This window comes from Phocoena sinus, chromosome 18, assembly GCF_008692025.1.
Source record: "Phocoena sinus isolate mPhoSin1 chromosome 18, mPhoSin1.pri, whole genome shotgun sequence".
Lineage (NCBI taxonomy): Eukaryota > Metazoa > Chordata > Mammalia > Artiodactyla > Phocoenidae > Phocoena > Phocoena sinus.
This window is the reverse complement of record NC_045780.1, coordinates 15,707,651-15,723,806: the sequence shown is the minus strand read 5'-3', so window position 1 is coordinate 15,723,806 and position 16,156 is coordinate 15,707,651. Positions and strand designations below refer to the sequence as shown.

General features: G+C 37.9%; 1 protein-coding gene across 3 annotated transcripts; it reads right to left on the bottom strand.

Moving 5' to 3' along the window:
* Positions 1 to 285: 285 nt before the first annotated feature.
* On the bottom strand, positions 286 to 14,934 carry CKAP2 (cytoskeleton associated protein 2). 3 transcript variants are annotated; one of them, XM_032611610.1, is made up of 9 exons: positions 14,761 to 14,934; positions 13,776 to 13,860; positions 11,475 to 11,553; positions 10,489 to 11,357; positions 9,775 to 9,979; positions 7,881 to 8,051; positions 5,838 to 5,907; positions 2,090 to 2,345; positions 286 to 1,604 (listed from the first exon to the last, which is right to left on the bottom strand). In XM_032611610.1, the coding sequence occupies exons 1-9, from the start codon at positions 14,828 to 14,830 to the stop codon at positions 1,349 to 1,351; spliced, it is 2,061 nt and encodes a 686-aa protein (XP_032467501.1). In that variant the 5' UTR covers positions 14,831 to 14,934; the 3' UTR covers positions 286 to 1,348. The 3 variants fall into 3 exon arrangements, with proteins under 3 accessions (XP_032467501.1, XP_032467502.1, XP_032467503.1); XM_032611611.1 differs by lacking the exon at positions 14,761 to 14,934 and adding an exon at positions 14,531 to 14,653; XM_032611612.1 differs by lacking the exon at positions 14,761 to 14,934 and adding an exon at positions 14,204 to 14,354.
* Between the last annotated feature and the right edge of the window lie 1,222 nt (positions 14,935 to 16,156).

Here is a 16,156-nt window from a genome sequence, read left to right as displayed (position 1 = left end):
AAAGCTGAGAGTATATGCCAGCTGGGTTTATTTCAAAATGGCATATTTTGCGCCGTTCATACAAAGGATGAAAAAAAACTAAAGAATTAGTTTTTTAATTTTTAGATAAGTAGATTGATAATTTTTCAAAAGGAAATACACCATTAGCACATACTTATTTTAAGTGTTGAAAAACCTAAAGTCCAATCCCACTATAATATATTTCAAAGGCAAGGTTCAAATTTATTCACCGTGGTTAAATTGCATTTTATATTTGTTGAAAGAAATGTCATTGCAATATCGTTATATAGCTATTTTCATTTATTGTATACATATTAGGTACACAGCTTAAAAGGAATAAAAATCCTACTCTCTAGAACATAAGACAATAAATATAACAAAGACTGGCACTATTATACAAATGGAATTAATGAACATAAATAAGAAATAAGTATGTGATTTTCAACCACATTCATATTACACAGTTTTAAAACTATCTAACCTTTTACAATGACAATCCTTACTTGAAACTGTAGAGTTGGTGAAGGATGTATGCCATTTAAGTATTAGTTCAGAGACTTACAAAACAATTTTACTGGTGGTATTTATGTGTGGGGAGCCGACTTACTTATTGTGTATGACTATAATGTTTTAGGAGACATGATGTTTTTATATTACAAGGAAGAAATCAATTTTAAGTATTAGTTATTTTAGAAATACTACCTAAACTAGGATGACATTTATGAAATATTATATATTCCTTCTCTAACTGCCTTCTATTAGTCTATAAACTATATCAAAAGAAGTGATAGAAGTTAAAATTTTTAACATTTTGGATAGTCAAGTTAGAAAAGGAATTAAGGAAAGGAACTCAGATTTAAAGTTCTGAATGCCCACTAGGTTTGGCACATTTTCTTTCTTCCAACAAAGTATCTTCTCTTAGAAATGGAGTATTTAGTTAACTATCCCTCTCGGGGACCTCGGCTACAAGAAAAAGAGGCCAAGAGACCACAGATGCAGACTCACTGGCATTGCTGGAGAGTGACAGTGAAGAACCAGGGGCAGAGTCCCAGGGACACAGGAGACCACAGCAGTCTGGGCTACTAGAATTGGGTGAGAAAGCAAGCTAAATCTTGTCTTCACAAAATTTACCTGTCTTAGAGGAAAAGTCAGTCTATTGAGATCGACAAGGCAGGATTAGCTTTCCGACGCACAGAAGGCAACACCTGCTATAGAGTGGACATTAGTAGGAGTGCTGACTGCCGTGAATACTTAGGTACTTGGCGACTCTTGACCTAAGGGACATGAAAAGCCACAACAAACCAACCCACCAAACACCCTCGGAATAATACAACCTCCTATCAGAGCTTCACTTCTCTTCTGTCGTGTCAGTCTCCGAGTACAAGCGGCACAGGGCTGCATTGGGGCGGCACACAAAAGCGTCAGTTTCACTTCCCAACTCTGTTAACTGCTCCAGTGAAGACACACAGGGAAAATGGTCTTTTAACATATCTGGCAATTTTGAAGTCTTCTCTTGAAGACGTCGAGATCGTCTAACTGGTGTGAGAAACTTTAGCTCTTTAAATGCAGAATTTGCTTCGTCAAACTGCATCTTCTTTTTCACACTAAAAGAAACACAAAATTATTCCCAGAGTTAAAAAACACGTTAACATTTTCACTTCACACTTTTATGCTATTTATCATACTATAACTTGTATGTTACAACCATGTCACTGCTTGTCCTACAGAAAGAGGTCCTGCAATAAGTAAGGAACTTATTTCTCTGTTGTTACAACTTGTACACAGTAGATACTTGAATATCTATAGAATTGGCTAATCGCTCAATTCCAAAACCCACTGTTATTAATAATACAGAGATAAAAGTAAAAATGATGTAAAAGTTTTTCTTTTTCAAAATGGCAATATTTAGGGAAAAGCAAAGCAAATACAGTATTTAAAAGGTGAAATGTTCCAATCACATTTTGTTTGTTTCAAACCTTTCTATTAACAAATAGTTCTAATCAGAAGCTATCTTAAACATTTTAAAATACCACATGCATGATCCTAAGCATACAAACAAATCAGAGCACATTACATTTTAAAAGTTTACCTTTGCAAGTATGGAGTAGTAGACACATTATATTTAATTAAGCAACCCGCCCTAGTTTCTGTATTGGGGGTTTTAACATCACTGGTTGGGTCTTTTGTTTTGTCATCTTGCTCTTTTTCACAACCTTGAAATACCACATTTCTAGGATGCTTATTTTCTATTTCCGGTTTTCCTGACCCCAGATTAACACTTATATCGTCAATGGTGGCTTCTTGGATTTGTTCCTTGGTCGCACAAGCCTCCTCAATATTTTCTCCTATAGAAACAGATTTATAGATTAAGCTTCTGGTCAAATTTAAAGAACAAAATCAGAAGACAAAGTTATTTACAGTTGGCCAGATTTTCAAAATAAAAGAACCAAACAGCCATCTCCTAACCATTAGTTTTTCTAAGCAAATACTGCTAACAATTATTTAACAAATATTTACTGTCTCCTATGTGTCAGGGATTATAGATACAAATATAAGAAGGAAATCATCCCCATCCTTTAAAAAGTTCACATTCTGTGGAACAGACATGCTTTAAAATAATTATAAAATGAGGAAAATGCTTTAATTGAGGTAAAAACAAAAGGTTATGGGAACCCATAAAAAGAAATAACTGAGTTTGCTTGAGGGACAGGGAGATGGCAAGGGAAGGCTTCACAAGTGACATTTAGGCAGGGTCTTGAAAAATGAGTACAAGACAAAGGAAGACAATTTCGATATGAAGGTTAAAAGAAAATGATCCATTAAGACAATATTAAAGGGCCAGTGTGCTTAGAACATAGGGTAAGGAGCAAGGTGCAAATGTGGGAAGGAGGTGATGAGTTCAGACAGGTAGAAGTTTTAGTTAAAAAAATTCACTGGAGGGCTTCCGTGGTGGCGCAGTGGTTGAGAGTCCGCCTGCCGATGCAGGGGACACGGGTTCGTGCCCCGGTCTGGGAAGATCCCACAAGCCGCGGAGCGGCTGGGCCCCTAAGCCGTGGCCGCTGAGCCTGTGCGTCCAGAGCCTGTGCTCCTCAACGGGAGAGGCCACAACAGTGACAGGCCCGCGTACCAAAAAAAAAAAGAAAAAAATTCACTGGAGAGACAGATACAATTAGATTTGATTTGGTCACTATACAGAACGGTTTAGAATGGCAGGGAATGGTTTGTGGGACTTCCCTGGTGGTCCAGCAGTTAAGACTCCGTGCTTCCACTGCAGGTGCATGGGTTTGATCCCTAGTCGGGGAACTAAGATCCCACATGCTGTGCAGCGCAACCAAAAAAAAAAAAAAGTAATGATCTGTGATGGTAAGAAGACAAAGCTGTTACCACAGCCTGAGCAAGGTGGTAGAGGTGGACAGTGGGAAGGAAGGGCCCAAGTTTAGTGTTATTCCTGAGTCAGGACTTAACAAATTAACGCATATGAAGGTTTGAATGAGTGTGGATGTGTGCATTCCTTCTAAAATTTCTTGCTTCAGAGTCTTTAATGACAAAGGAGGATTTTTTCTTTTTTTTTTTCTTTTTTGGGAGGAAGAGATGGTGGTATGAGGAAGCAGCAAGGGAAGACAAGGCGTTCCAAATAAAACATGTTAGATGTGAAATACTTGTGAGACATCCTGGTAAATCCACTGAGCTGAAAAGACCTTTAGATTTGATTATTAGGAAATTATTAGGTTTTTTTCCTTTTTTAAAAATTGATACAGATTTTTACTAAGTGATGATTTTAGTTACATGATAAAGTGAATGTGGTTTAGTGAGGATAAGTTGAAGTGAGGAGAGAGGGAATATCGATTCATTAATTCAACAAATATTTTTGCAGTAGTACTGGGGCTACAGTGGTAAGGAAGATCAGACCCAGTCCTTGACAACAGAGTTTAGAGTTTGAAAGACAAGACAAACAAACAAGCAATCAAGTGCATAAAATACTGCACAGAGAAGAAAACCAGCGAGCACAAAACAGGGCATTTCATCTAGTTGGGTTGAGAGGAAAGGTGGACATCAGGGAAGGCTACCTCAAGGAAGTGACAGGTGAACTGTGGTCTAAAGGATAAATACGAATTAGGTTAAAAGTAGAAGACTGGCTTGGAGAGACCCAGAGGCAAGAGAGATAGTATAGCCCCTTCTAGGAAATAAAAAGTAAAGAAAGAAATCAGGGATGTGTAGGAGAGGGAGTGACAAGAGAGGCTGAGATCAGGAATCTAAGCAGATACGTGACGGGGCATTTTGGTTGCAGTCTTGAGAACAGATTGGAGCCAGAGTAGAGAAGCAGGAAACTAAGTAAGGAAACCATTGTAGTAGTCCACGTAAGGGCTGTCAGTGTTCGTGACTATAGTAATGAGAGTAAGGATAGAGAGAAGTGGACGGATTTTAAGAGATGCCTAGGAAGTTAAACTGAATTTGATTGGCTAGGAAACAGGGGTGGGAAAGTGGGAAAAGAGAGAAGGAGTGAAATATAACCCCAAGATTTCTGGCTTGGAGAACTCGACAGTGTCGGTCACTGAGATAGGGAACCAAACTAAGGAAAAGGTTTAGGGAAAAGTGATGTAGTCAAGTTTGGATTTCTGGGATTAAGGAATCTGAGAGATAAGTGGTGCTTCTCTCTCTTATTATTTGTCTTATACTTCCCAAAGATGTTTTCTTGCTGTTTACAAATAATTTTAATTTGTAAAATGGATTTTATACCTAGAATTTATAATTATATATTTTGAAAGTCAAGGGTTTATGGATAGCATTTCTTTTTCCATCTAAAGATAAATATTCTACCAGCTGGAAAGATTCCACTAACTAGTATGATTCTATTAAGGAAAAAAAAGGCAGAATAACTGAACCAGGTTTAAATACTGGTTTTCTCTTTCTAAATATCTTTAGAGCCAGCGAGAATTATGAGGAAGAAGGTTCTATAAAATTCTTATTTCTACTTTGCTGTCTTTAGCACAAAGACACAGGATTAGGTTATACTTTAAAAAAATTTTTTTAATTGAGGTATAAATGACATACAACATTATATTAGTTTCAAGTGTACAACATGATTTGATATTTGTATGTATCGTGAAATGATGACCAGAACATATTGTGAAATGAAAAAAAATCTCTCCCCATACATAGTTACACATTTTTTTTCTTGTGATGAGGACTTTTAAGATCTACTCTCTCAGCAACTTTCAAATATGCAATACAGTGTTATTATCCACAGTCACCATGCTGTACTTTGTATGCCCAGGACTTATTTATTTTATAACTGGTAATTTGTATCTTTTGACGCCCTTCACCCATTTCAATGGGTTGGGTTATTCTTAAACCTTTCTGCTCCTTTGGTTTGTGGTATACTAGTTTTTCCTGGTTTTTCCTCCTGTCTCCCTGACCGTTCCCTCTTAAGCTCCTTTATTAAATATAGCCAGTAAGATCAGAGCATATACATCTGTATGTTCCACTGGGGCATAATAACAGCAAACATAAACAGAAATATTCTCTGTTGAACCAAAACGTCTTATAGATCATCTAGTCAAACTGCCTCATTTTTAAGATAGGAAATTAAGTCCTAGAAAGGTAAGGTAACTTTCACAGACACATGATAACAAATTTGGGTTTCAAACCAGACCTCCTAATTAAAAATTATTTATACTACGTAAAGCCAATGAATTTCAGAGGTATGTCAACAGAAGTATGAGGAAAGAAACAACTTAAATATTTAAAAAGTTTAAAAAGATAAAAGAAAAATAATTCAGCAAAGAAATTTAATTAAATCACAATTCACTTGAAGAAAACAAAAGAAACTAACTTACCAAATTTAACTTTTTCTTGACTCTTCATTGTAAGAATGTCAACAATTGCATGTCGCATCTCTTCAATAGGCTTAATTTTTTTTTAATGAAGAAAGCAGACCCATATAAGTTTTATATTCTCAGACATTAACTAAGGTTGTCCAAGTTGAAAATATTAAAGCCAGTGATTAAATTTCATATTTTATAACAAAGCAATGATTCTTGGACCATTTTTCTCAGAACACCTATTTTGCCACTCCAATTGAAAAAAATGACTGTCTTTTCCAATAAAAATGAACTTAAGGGACAGAATTTCATCAGTTTAAAAAATTTCCCCATAATTTTTCTTCAGCCTATGGTAAATATTACTGCTTACCTGATAGGGACAAAATGAATGAACAAATAGCAAATTAAGACTATTAATATCTATCAAAGAGCTGATTATATTAAGTTTCTCTAAATTTATATTAGTTTATTCCTTTTCCCCTACATATAAGTCCATGGTTATATTTTTGTTTCACATGCTATTAAATGCATTTCTGAAGAGTTCAAGGTTGATCAGCCTAACATTTCATTTATTCAAAAATTCAACAGTTTGGGGCTTCCCTGGTGGTGCAGTGGTTGAGAGTCCGCCTGCTGATGCAGGGGACAGGGGTTCGTGCCCCGGAAGATCCCACATGCCGCGGAGCGGCTGGGCCCGTGAGCCATGGCCACTGAGCCTGCGCATCCAGAGCCTATGCTCCGCAACGGGAGAGGCCACAATAGTGAGAGGCCCGCGTACCGCAAAAAAAAAAAAAAAAAAAATTCAACAGTTTAGTAAAGCATCCATTATATGTCACATGTTATAAGTACTTACTATGTTCCTTTGAACCACGATGCCTTCTAATGCAATATATTCAAAATATTATACAAAAGAGAAGCTCAGGCTCATATTCTTAATTCTAGAACTTAGTCCTGAACTACTCACCCATCTGGCTTTTAATTTTCTTGGCTAATTTTGATCCCTGTTTTCCAATTTCTGCTCTGGTCTCATATCTTTCTCTTTACACTACTGCTTTCTCTGTGAACACCTGGCTCTAGTTTTGCATCCTAGCTATACTGTCACAAGCTGCTGTAAGTAACTTCCCTTCTGGTTCAATGTAGTAGGGACCTAACATTCTCTTCCAGGTGAGATTCGGTGAAATACAATTACCCTTCAGCAAAGTGTTTTACACATAATAGCCATAGAGAGAATATCTGCTGAATATTTGATTTTTGATTCAGGTGAAAGATCAAATAGCATTTGCTGGTTTTGCTGATACTAAAGGATATAGACCTTTCTTAAGAAAAGGCTAAAAAAGTTTTTTAAAAAACTCTCTTTGTAAAGAATTTCCAAGAATGCGTTTCTGAGAAACTTGGTCAGAAGGAAATACATTTTAGGAATATCTGACCATAAAGACAACAAAACCAATCAAATCAAAAAAACCTCAAGATACCATTTTTTTCTATACCCAGGGTTTTTCTGGTAGCAGCACACAAGGAAGAGGTGACAGGTATAATATCAAACCACTATGGTGCTAATAATGTCAGTGATATTAGTTTATTGCCATTTTCTGGACCAAACATATGACATATAAATGTGAGTCCGTAAAGATATACTCCTAAAGTGAAAGAATTCTCTCACAAAGCCATCAGAACTTACTAACATTTTAAAAGTTAATTTAATTCCATTTGCTTTCTAGTCAATAAATACATTTTAATATTGAAAATTCAGTTTCCCAGTAGATTTCTCAACTAGAGAATGTGCAAAACGACCTGCTGTGCTAAAATATTTCTCACAGCACGTTTCATGAAATACACATTTCAGCTTATATCCATTTTCTAAGGTCTGATTATCCCTAGTACATGAGCAAGTTTTAGAAGGTTGAGAAACAGCCTTTATAATATGCAATCCTTGTGGCCTTTAAACATTCATCACTGCCACATATATAACCACAATTTTATCAAGTTATGCGGTGATGTGTTCCAAAATAATTCTGAATTATTTACACTGTAATAATAAAGACCAGTAAGTTTTAATCTCACCTGAGCTCCTGCCAGAATGGCCTTCTCATAGATTGCAATAATATCTTCAATAGGACTTGTAAGTGGTTCAACACGTGCAAGGCATATCCAATATTTAACAAGTTTTTTGGCATCTGGAATATTTTTAATCAGGTCATTTAGTGTAACCAATACTTCTTCTTTTGGACATCCCTAAAATAGCAAGAAATAAAGTGAGTTTTGTCATTTAGCCTACAAACTATGAACAATTAAGTAAACTTACTGTAATCAAGGTCAGTGATAAAGAGAGAAAAGGTTGGTAGAAAATTATTCATAAAATATTCACCATTATACTCCTTACTCCAGACTTGTTCTGAATGGCTAGCAAGAAGCATATCAGTCAAAAGGCAGAGAGAGAAGAAAAAAGAAATACTAGTTGAGAAAAATATTAGTAAAAAAATGACTAAAACTCTACTTGATCTTGATGTTTATCCTCTCTATATTATGAGATTCTATTTGTTAATACTTTATTTAGAATTTTTGCATCTACCCAATGCTTATGAGAATAGCTTGCAAGTTTCTTCTTCAATTATCTTTGTCAAAAAGTTTTGATAGTAAGATTAAAATGAATCTGTAATGGTTTATGTAATTAAGAGCTATATATAGTTAAGTAGGGCAGAAAAATTCCATAGTATCAATAAAAAACCCCAGCAGAGCAGAAATAAGAAGAGAATCAGTTTCCCTGACTATAATTTCCACTGGTTGTCAGAACCACAAAAAGTTGAAAGATGCTCATGAAGACTAGAGAAAGGTTTGAAATCACTCTCTATGTGTTCAGTCTTGCTATGGATCTTAGATACTAGTGAGTGACGGGGAGATCAGCTCGATGCTTTGTGACCACCTAGAGGGGTGGGATGGAGAGGGTGGGAGGGAGGCTCAAGAAGGAGGGGATATGGGGATATGTGTGTGCATATAGCTGATTCACTTTGTTGTACGGCAGAAACTAACACAACATTGTAAAGCAATTATACTCCAATAAAGATGTTTAAAAAGAAATTCACAACTATAAGTGACAGTTAAACAATATATTAAGATGATTCTTATACATATTAAAATATACATGTATATATATATATATATATATTTTTTTTTTTTTTTTTTTTTTTGCGGTACGCGGGCCTCTCACTGTTGTGGCCTCTCCCGTTGCGGAGCACAGGCTCCGGACGCACAGGCTCAGCGGCCATGGCTCACGGGCCCAGCCGCTTCGTGGCATGTGGGATCCTCCCGGACCAGGGCACCAATCCGTGTCCCCTGCATCGGCAGGCGGACTCTCAACCACTGCGCCACCAGGGAAGCCCTACACGTATATATTTTTTTTTAAATTAGGAGAAGTCAGGAAATAAAAAAAAAAAAACACTCTGAAGTTGATTACCATACACATAGGAATTCTGGTCCAAATCGTAAAATTCTACAGTTCAAGGCCATGATGATATTGGTTTAGATTAATGGGATTTTGTTTGCCACTATTTTAGTTAAATTTAATCTGTGATAATAATTTGTGTTGCTAGTCTTTGATAAAGTATGGGAATAAGTTGAAAAAAAATTGTAAATATATTGAATGAATGTAAAAACAAAAGTATCAGAGTGAATATCCACCCCCAGCCCACTCTATGGTAACATCTTAGAGGAATACAATATTTACAACTCAACTGAAAAAAATCTAAGTATCCATTTGATATATTTATATGAACTCAGTGAGAATGTAGTCCATTTAAGGCTAAAGAGAAACAATCTCACAATTAACAGTAAGTCTCCATAACACTGCTGACACATAAATTGGTCAAAAAAGAGTGACAGTATAATTTAATGAGATAATGTTGATGAAGGTTAGTTTGCAAACTATAAACTACTACACAAATAAAGAAAAAGACTCTACCTCATTAATCAGGTTTAGGCATTCAGAAAATGTCTTGTTTACTTTTTCAGTAAACAATCGTTGTTCATCTTCTTCTGCCATGGTAGTCCAGAAGGATCCAACTGGTTTTTCATTTTGTGCTTCGGGCTCAGGCTGGGTAACCACTGAGCTTGGAGGCCTTTTCATTACTCTTCCTTTGCCAGCTTTCCACTCACTCAGACGAGCCCTACAGTTAGAAGCAGCATATAAACATTACTGTGATACTGATAACAGAATTCTGTCAAATACAGTGAAAGTTAAAAAAATATTTCAGGTCTTTGAGTAATTCTACACTGGTGGCATATACATAGTTCACCAGCTTGAAGAAAAAGAAATACAGAAACTATCAATGTTAATGATATGCTCACAAAGACCCCAGGAATGCATTTTTAAATGGAGAGGTTATAAAATATTTCTCAGTTTTATTATTTTAACTTAGATTACATAAAACAACCTAATTAAACACACTCAAGCACAATAACTTAGCAATAACTAACAATAACTCAAGCACAATAACTAACAATAACTCAAGCACAATAACTTACTGTTCCACGATATAAATTTGCTTAAATTGATCTGCATATGACTGAAGAGAATCCACGTACAAAAAGCTCTAATACATTCAAGGAAATGATAAGCCAGATTCACAAATGGTACCCTACTAAAAATTAAGCTAACAAAATTACATCTACTTACTTTCTCTCCTCTGCAGTTTCTCTGGGCTGAGTCCATCTACTATCAATAGCTGCTTTCACCATGGTATGTCTGCGCTGCTCAATGCTTTTTGACTTTTCTATCAGTTTAGTATTAGAAGACGAAGCAGGCCTGGCTACCATTTCAGATGTCATGCTTCTTGATAGTGTCTTATTTCTTTTTATGTCCTGAGAAGAACTGGTTTTGATAACAGACGAAACCGTATTTAACTGTAATAATTCTTTCTCTCGAGGCCCTTTCCGAACTGTAACACTGGCAGACGTCCTACTGATGCCTTGTTTCATGGTGTTCTGGTTATTACTGTGGTGACTTTTAATAGAAGGTCGCACAAATTGACTGCTCTGAGATGTAGTGCTCACAAATTTAGTGGCAGTCGTCATATGTGAGGCTCTGTCACTTTTCACTGTTACACTGCTGACGTGTACAGGCTGAGACTTTGTGGCTTTCGAGACAGTAGATGAAAGTTTCTTCGTTGTTGCCAAACTCTCATCTTTGACTTGTAGAGGTTTTCTAAAGGAATTAATCTTAGACTGAACAATTTGGCCACGATAAGATCCAAGCACAGGTTTCTTGGGCGTGTTAGCATCTTGCTTTGGTTTTTCTGTAGTCATTTGTTTCTTTTTACTGTTGTTTTTAAGGTGAAATGCTTGGCTTAACGTCATATGTTGACTTTGGGGGTCATCTTTAATTGGTAACAATGGCAGAGTTTGATTATTATCCTCAAAATCAGGTGTATCAACTGCTGTAGTTGAATTGGTTAATTCATTACAAGGTTTTAAAGGAATACAGTTTTTTTCCATGGTTATATTACTCTTGATCCCAGTAGGTCTACCGACATTCTCTTTATCAGTCTAAAAGAGTTAAAGACAAATTAGTTAAAGACAAATCTTTCAGAAAGAGTTTAGGAAAAAACCTTCTTTAGGAATGAGGGGAAAGGGAACATTTAGGAGGGCTATTCTGTATCTTACCATTTTTGCCTTAAGTTCCAGAACTTTTGTCTCTTCTTGGATCTGGCCTTCAGATATCCTCACTCTCTGGTCTCTACCACTTAAAAAAAAAAAAAAAAAGTCCATACCAAGGAAGTTTCCTTTTCTGGGGGAGGTATGGGAGGATATAACAATTATCTGACTTTGCTGTTTTAAACTGAGGCAAGAACTGAGCTGAGATTTATTTGTCCTAAGCAAAACTCTTCTTTATTATAGGGTGATTTAATAGTGTAAACAAGACGGCTGAGGAATTTAAAGGTATTTTCTTACAAGCCTTAATACCCTACCCCCCAATCTCATTCTAAACCATTCTCTAGTCATTCAAACAAGTCTTCAAAAATCTTTATTAAGCAACATTTTCTTTGGTTAGTTTTAAGTACTTAGTACCAGACTTACATTGAAAAAAAATTTTTATAAATAGTTCTCCCAAAAGAAATTCAAAAATTTCCACACACACTCACAACTTAATTTATTAATCATGTGGATTTTAGTTTCTAAATAGCATTGCATTTAGAATATATATATACAAAGCAAAAGCTTCTTCAAGAATTAAACTTAAACTCTCTTTTTACAGATATAGGCTAGTACAGGCTACAGTATAGGTTAGTACAGGCTGTGAGAATCTCTTAGCAAGTGATTTTGTATTCCATGAACGAAGGGAAAAAAAAGGGTCAGTTGGATACGCCTTGGATTCTAGGGCAGATTTCAAGTTCAGAGACGTAAAAATGTACATTTTAGAGTCAGCAAAATTTGATTTCTGTATAGTTGAGTTTAGAATGTTCTTTTCTTCCCATTGTGTATAAGAGTACTCTAAACCCCACGACCCAGTTGGATTCCTTATTTAAATAAGTAGTTGAGAGTCACTGTCTTATGTGAATTAATGTTCTCTTTGCTTTCTCTCTAGTAATCTCATTCCACCCCAAGGTTTTAAAGAAATACCATCTACACACTGACAACTCCCAAGTTTATATCTGTAGTCCCATTCTCACCCCTGAACTTCAGACACATCGCTATTTGGCATCTCCACTTAGATGTCTTATTGCTGCCTCAGACTTAACATAGTCAGAACAGAACTCCCCATTCTCCCACTCCTCCCTCAGGCTTCCCATCTCAATATATGGTATCGCTATCCACTCAGTTATTCAAATCAAAAGTCTAGGATCATCTTTTGTCTTAAACAAAAAATTGGGATTTGTGAAAGAAAATGTTTATTCTAAAGAAAAGCAACTAATTAATGTAGAGTAAAAAAATTAAAAAATAATTTTTATTTGGAAACAATGCCAAACTTATATAAAGTTGCAAAATTATAAATAATTCAAACTCTTTATCCAGATTTGCCTATTGTTAACATTTTATCCCATATGCATTATCATTTGCACTCTTTCTGAACATGTCTATGTGTGGAGTATACACAACTTTTTTTTTTTTTTTTTTTTTTTTGGGGTACGCGGGCCTCTCACTGCTGTGGCCTCTCCCACTGCGGAGCACAGGCTCCAGACGCACAGGCTCAGCGGCCATGGCTCACAGGCCCAGCCGCTCCGCGGCACGTGGGATCTTCCCAGACCGGGGCACGAACCCGCGTCCCCTGCATCGGCAGGCAGACTCCCAACCACTGCGCCACCAGGGAAGCCCTACACAACTTTTTATCTGAACCTTTCAAGCTAAGTTAAGTTACATACATGATGCCTCTTTACCCTTACTTAAATGTTTATTTCCTAAAAATAGGAATTTTCTCTTACATAACCATGTAAGAGAATTTAACCATGGTTAAATTTACCTTAACCATTTTAATCTATTGTTCATAGTTGAAAACTGACCTGATAATGTCCTTTATAGCATTTCCCCTTCCACTATTAAATACAGTATAAGGGTCAGGTATTGAATTTAGTTGTCATATCTCTTTAGCCTCCTTTACCCTGGAACATTAATGATCATCTTCAACTCTATTTTTTCTTTTACATCCCATATCTAATCCATCACCAAGCCCTGCCAGCTCTATCTCCTAAACATAGCAGAATCTGAGTATTTTCCACCCTGGAGAAGGGTATAAAGCATTCATCAACACAAAATATATCAATAAGTAGAGTACCTAATATAAAGAAATACAAATTAAAATACTGGATTAAATAAAATGTATTAAAATTCATTTCATCTTTTAAAAACAAAACTTTAAAAATGGGGCTATTAGAAAATTTTAAATTACATGTGTGGCTCACATTACATCTCTACTGGATAGCTCTGATATAATTTGACAGATGTGAAGTGAAAAAAATTTGACCTCACCTGGATAATATCTGATTTTCCTGTTTGTATGCAAAAAAAGTTTTTCTTTTTAACAGATGCTCCTTGAGTTTTTGTCTTCTTTGCTCTAAATAACAAAAGATCTACAGGTCAACATCAGCTGCAATAACAACATGAAATAAAATACTGACTAAATGAAGATTTAACTTCGAAAAATGTTCTACTTGAGATTACATCTTATGTATAACAGAAAATTTCCCAGTTCAGTACTGCCTTTGAGAAATAATCACATTTTGAAATGACTGTTACTATAACTGGTCCCCATAACCACTCTGTACAAGAATCACATTCTCTACTGTCTGAAAGTGAAAAGTCTAGAGAACATCATTTTCAACATACAGTTCCTGAAAGCCAAGTTTTAAGAAGCTAAATGGTAGAGATGAGACACCAGACTCCAAGTTCTAATTTACCAGAATTGGGTGAGAATTTCTTTCCTGTTTTCCCACGTGTAGGACAAGAAATATCTATTATTTCTGAAGACGCAGCTAACCCTAGAGTTCTATAAAGTCGAAGGCGACATGTGTTAAATCTGAAGCATCAGTTGAACACTCCCGTCCCTCCAGAAATTAACTCCCGACTCAGGAGGCGGGAGCGCTCTGCGCAGGCGCAGTCAGCTCCCAGCACTGACGCGGCCTCGCCTCCGCGGGCCAGGATTCCCAACGCGGGTCCCTGCCGGAGCCCCGCACACTCCCCTGACCCCACCCCACCCCACCCCCCGGCTAAACGGATCCTCTCACCGAAGCCCGTCGCCGCCGCCAGTGGGTCGCGACCGCACGCGACGCGTTCAACCCGCACACTAACACCACGGAGCAGGTACCACTCCGATTGTCCATTTCACAAACCCTGTCCAGACTTCTCGCACAACTGAACTGGGCGGAAACTGGTCTGCGAACCCAAGGCCCTGATGGCCCTGCCCGAGCCATCCCCCCGCGGCCGCCCCGGCCGCTCCTGGCACCGCGGCCCTCACCTCTGAACGCGGACTGGGCCCTCTGACTCGGGGGCAGCTGCAGGTCCTGGGGCACGGCTGGGGTGCTCATCGCAGCTCCGGGCAGGGGTACGCGTCTCGAGCTCGACCGCCACAGTCTCCGTCAAGCCGGAGCGGCCGCACACTGCCCCACTACGCCCTGGGCTCGGCCTTAGACTGCGCGACCGCCGCCTCCGCCCATTGGTGCCCGGCGTGAATTGAATGGGCCAATGGGCGAAGAGGGGCGGGGGGCCTGCTCTGTGTCTGCAGGGGCGGGGCTTGAGACTGCCTAGTTCAGTTAGGACCTCTCGGGACTGAATCCCTAGGTTTTCAAACATAAACAGCGCTCTTGTCTTGGACTTGGCAACTTGGGAGGAGTCGGAGCGAAGTCCCTGTAGCAGATAGCTCTCGTCTTTAGACGCTCACAGTGCAGTGAGGAAGGCAGAGGAGAAAAGTGCTGTTTGGAGTGTTCAGTGAGGAGGAGGATTATAAGCACCCACTACTGTACCTAGAGCATGTGTATTTCCTTTTCACAAATATTACTTCATTGCGGCATCACAGCTCTGAAGTGGGACGTTATCATCTCCTGTTTCACAGATAAGGTGACAGGCTCAGAAGTTATTTGTCCACGTTTGCCCAGATTGAAAAGAGGAACTGAAATTAGGGTCTACTTCCCTCTGTACTACCCAATTACCAGAGGAGAAAAAGAGAGGAAGAGAAAGGGCTAAAATGGGGATAGACCTTTCTTTTATAATCCTGTGAAGGTAAAATCAGCATTTGTTGTATTCATTTTGTGTGTTTGTACGTTTAAGTGTGCTGCCATAATCTTTCAGTCCTCATCTAAAAATATTACCTTCATAAAACCCGCACAGACACCCAATGGATAAGACAGAATGAAATAACTCAGAGCTAGATGGTTTTGTGGGTGGTGCAGGGGGAGAGAGGGAGAGTTCTGGGCTGTGCCTTTCTGCTTTTAAGCACAGGGGTCATACCATTTCTCGGTCTTGCTTGATCACTGAAGCTAGGTTTAGCTGGACTGTTTCAGCCAGGTTTTAAACATGGAGACAGATGACAAGATGCAACTTCTATCTTCCCTGCCCATGTGTGAGGGCCTCCACAGATGGCTCTCAACTGTGGTCAGTGTTTCCCATCTTTCTCTGCTTTTTCCGTCAGCATTTTATGCTAGCATCTTGCTGAATTAGTTTGGGAAGTTAATTTGGGATATTCTGTAGTTTTCTTTTCTTGATGAAACGTCTCATTTTTAGTGTTACTTTGCCTACACTTAAGGCTAACTCTGGGAGGACCAACAGCCAAACAGCACCCATCACCATCCCTAAGACATCACTGCTGTTTAGATACTACTGTGAATATTATTATTTACTAAAGTTCCATCAGACAG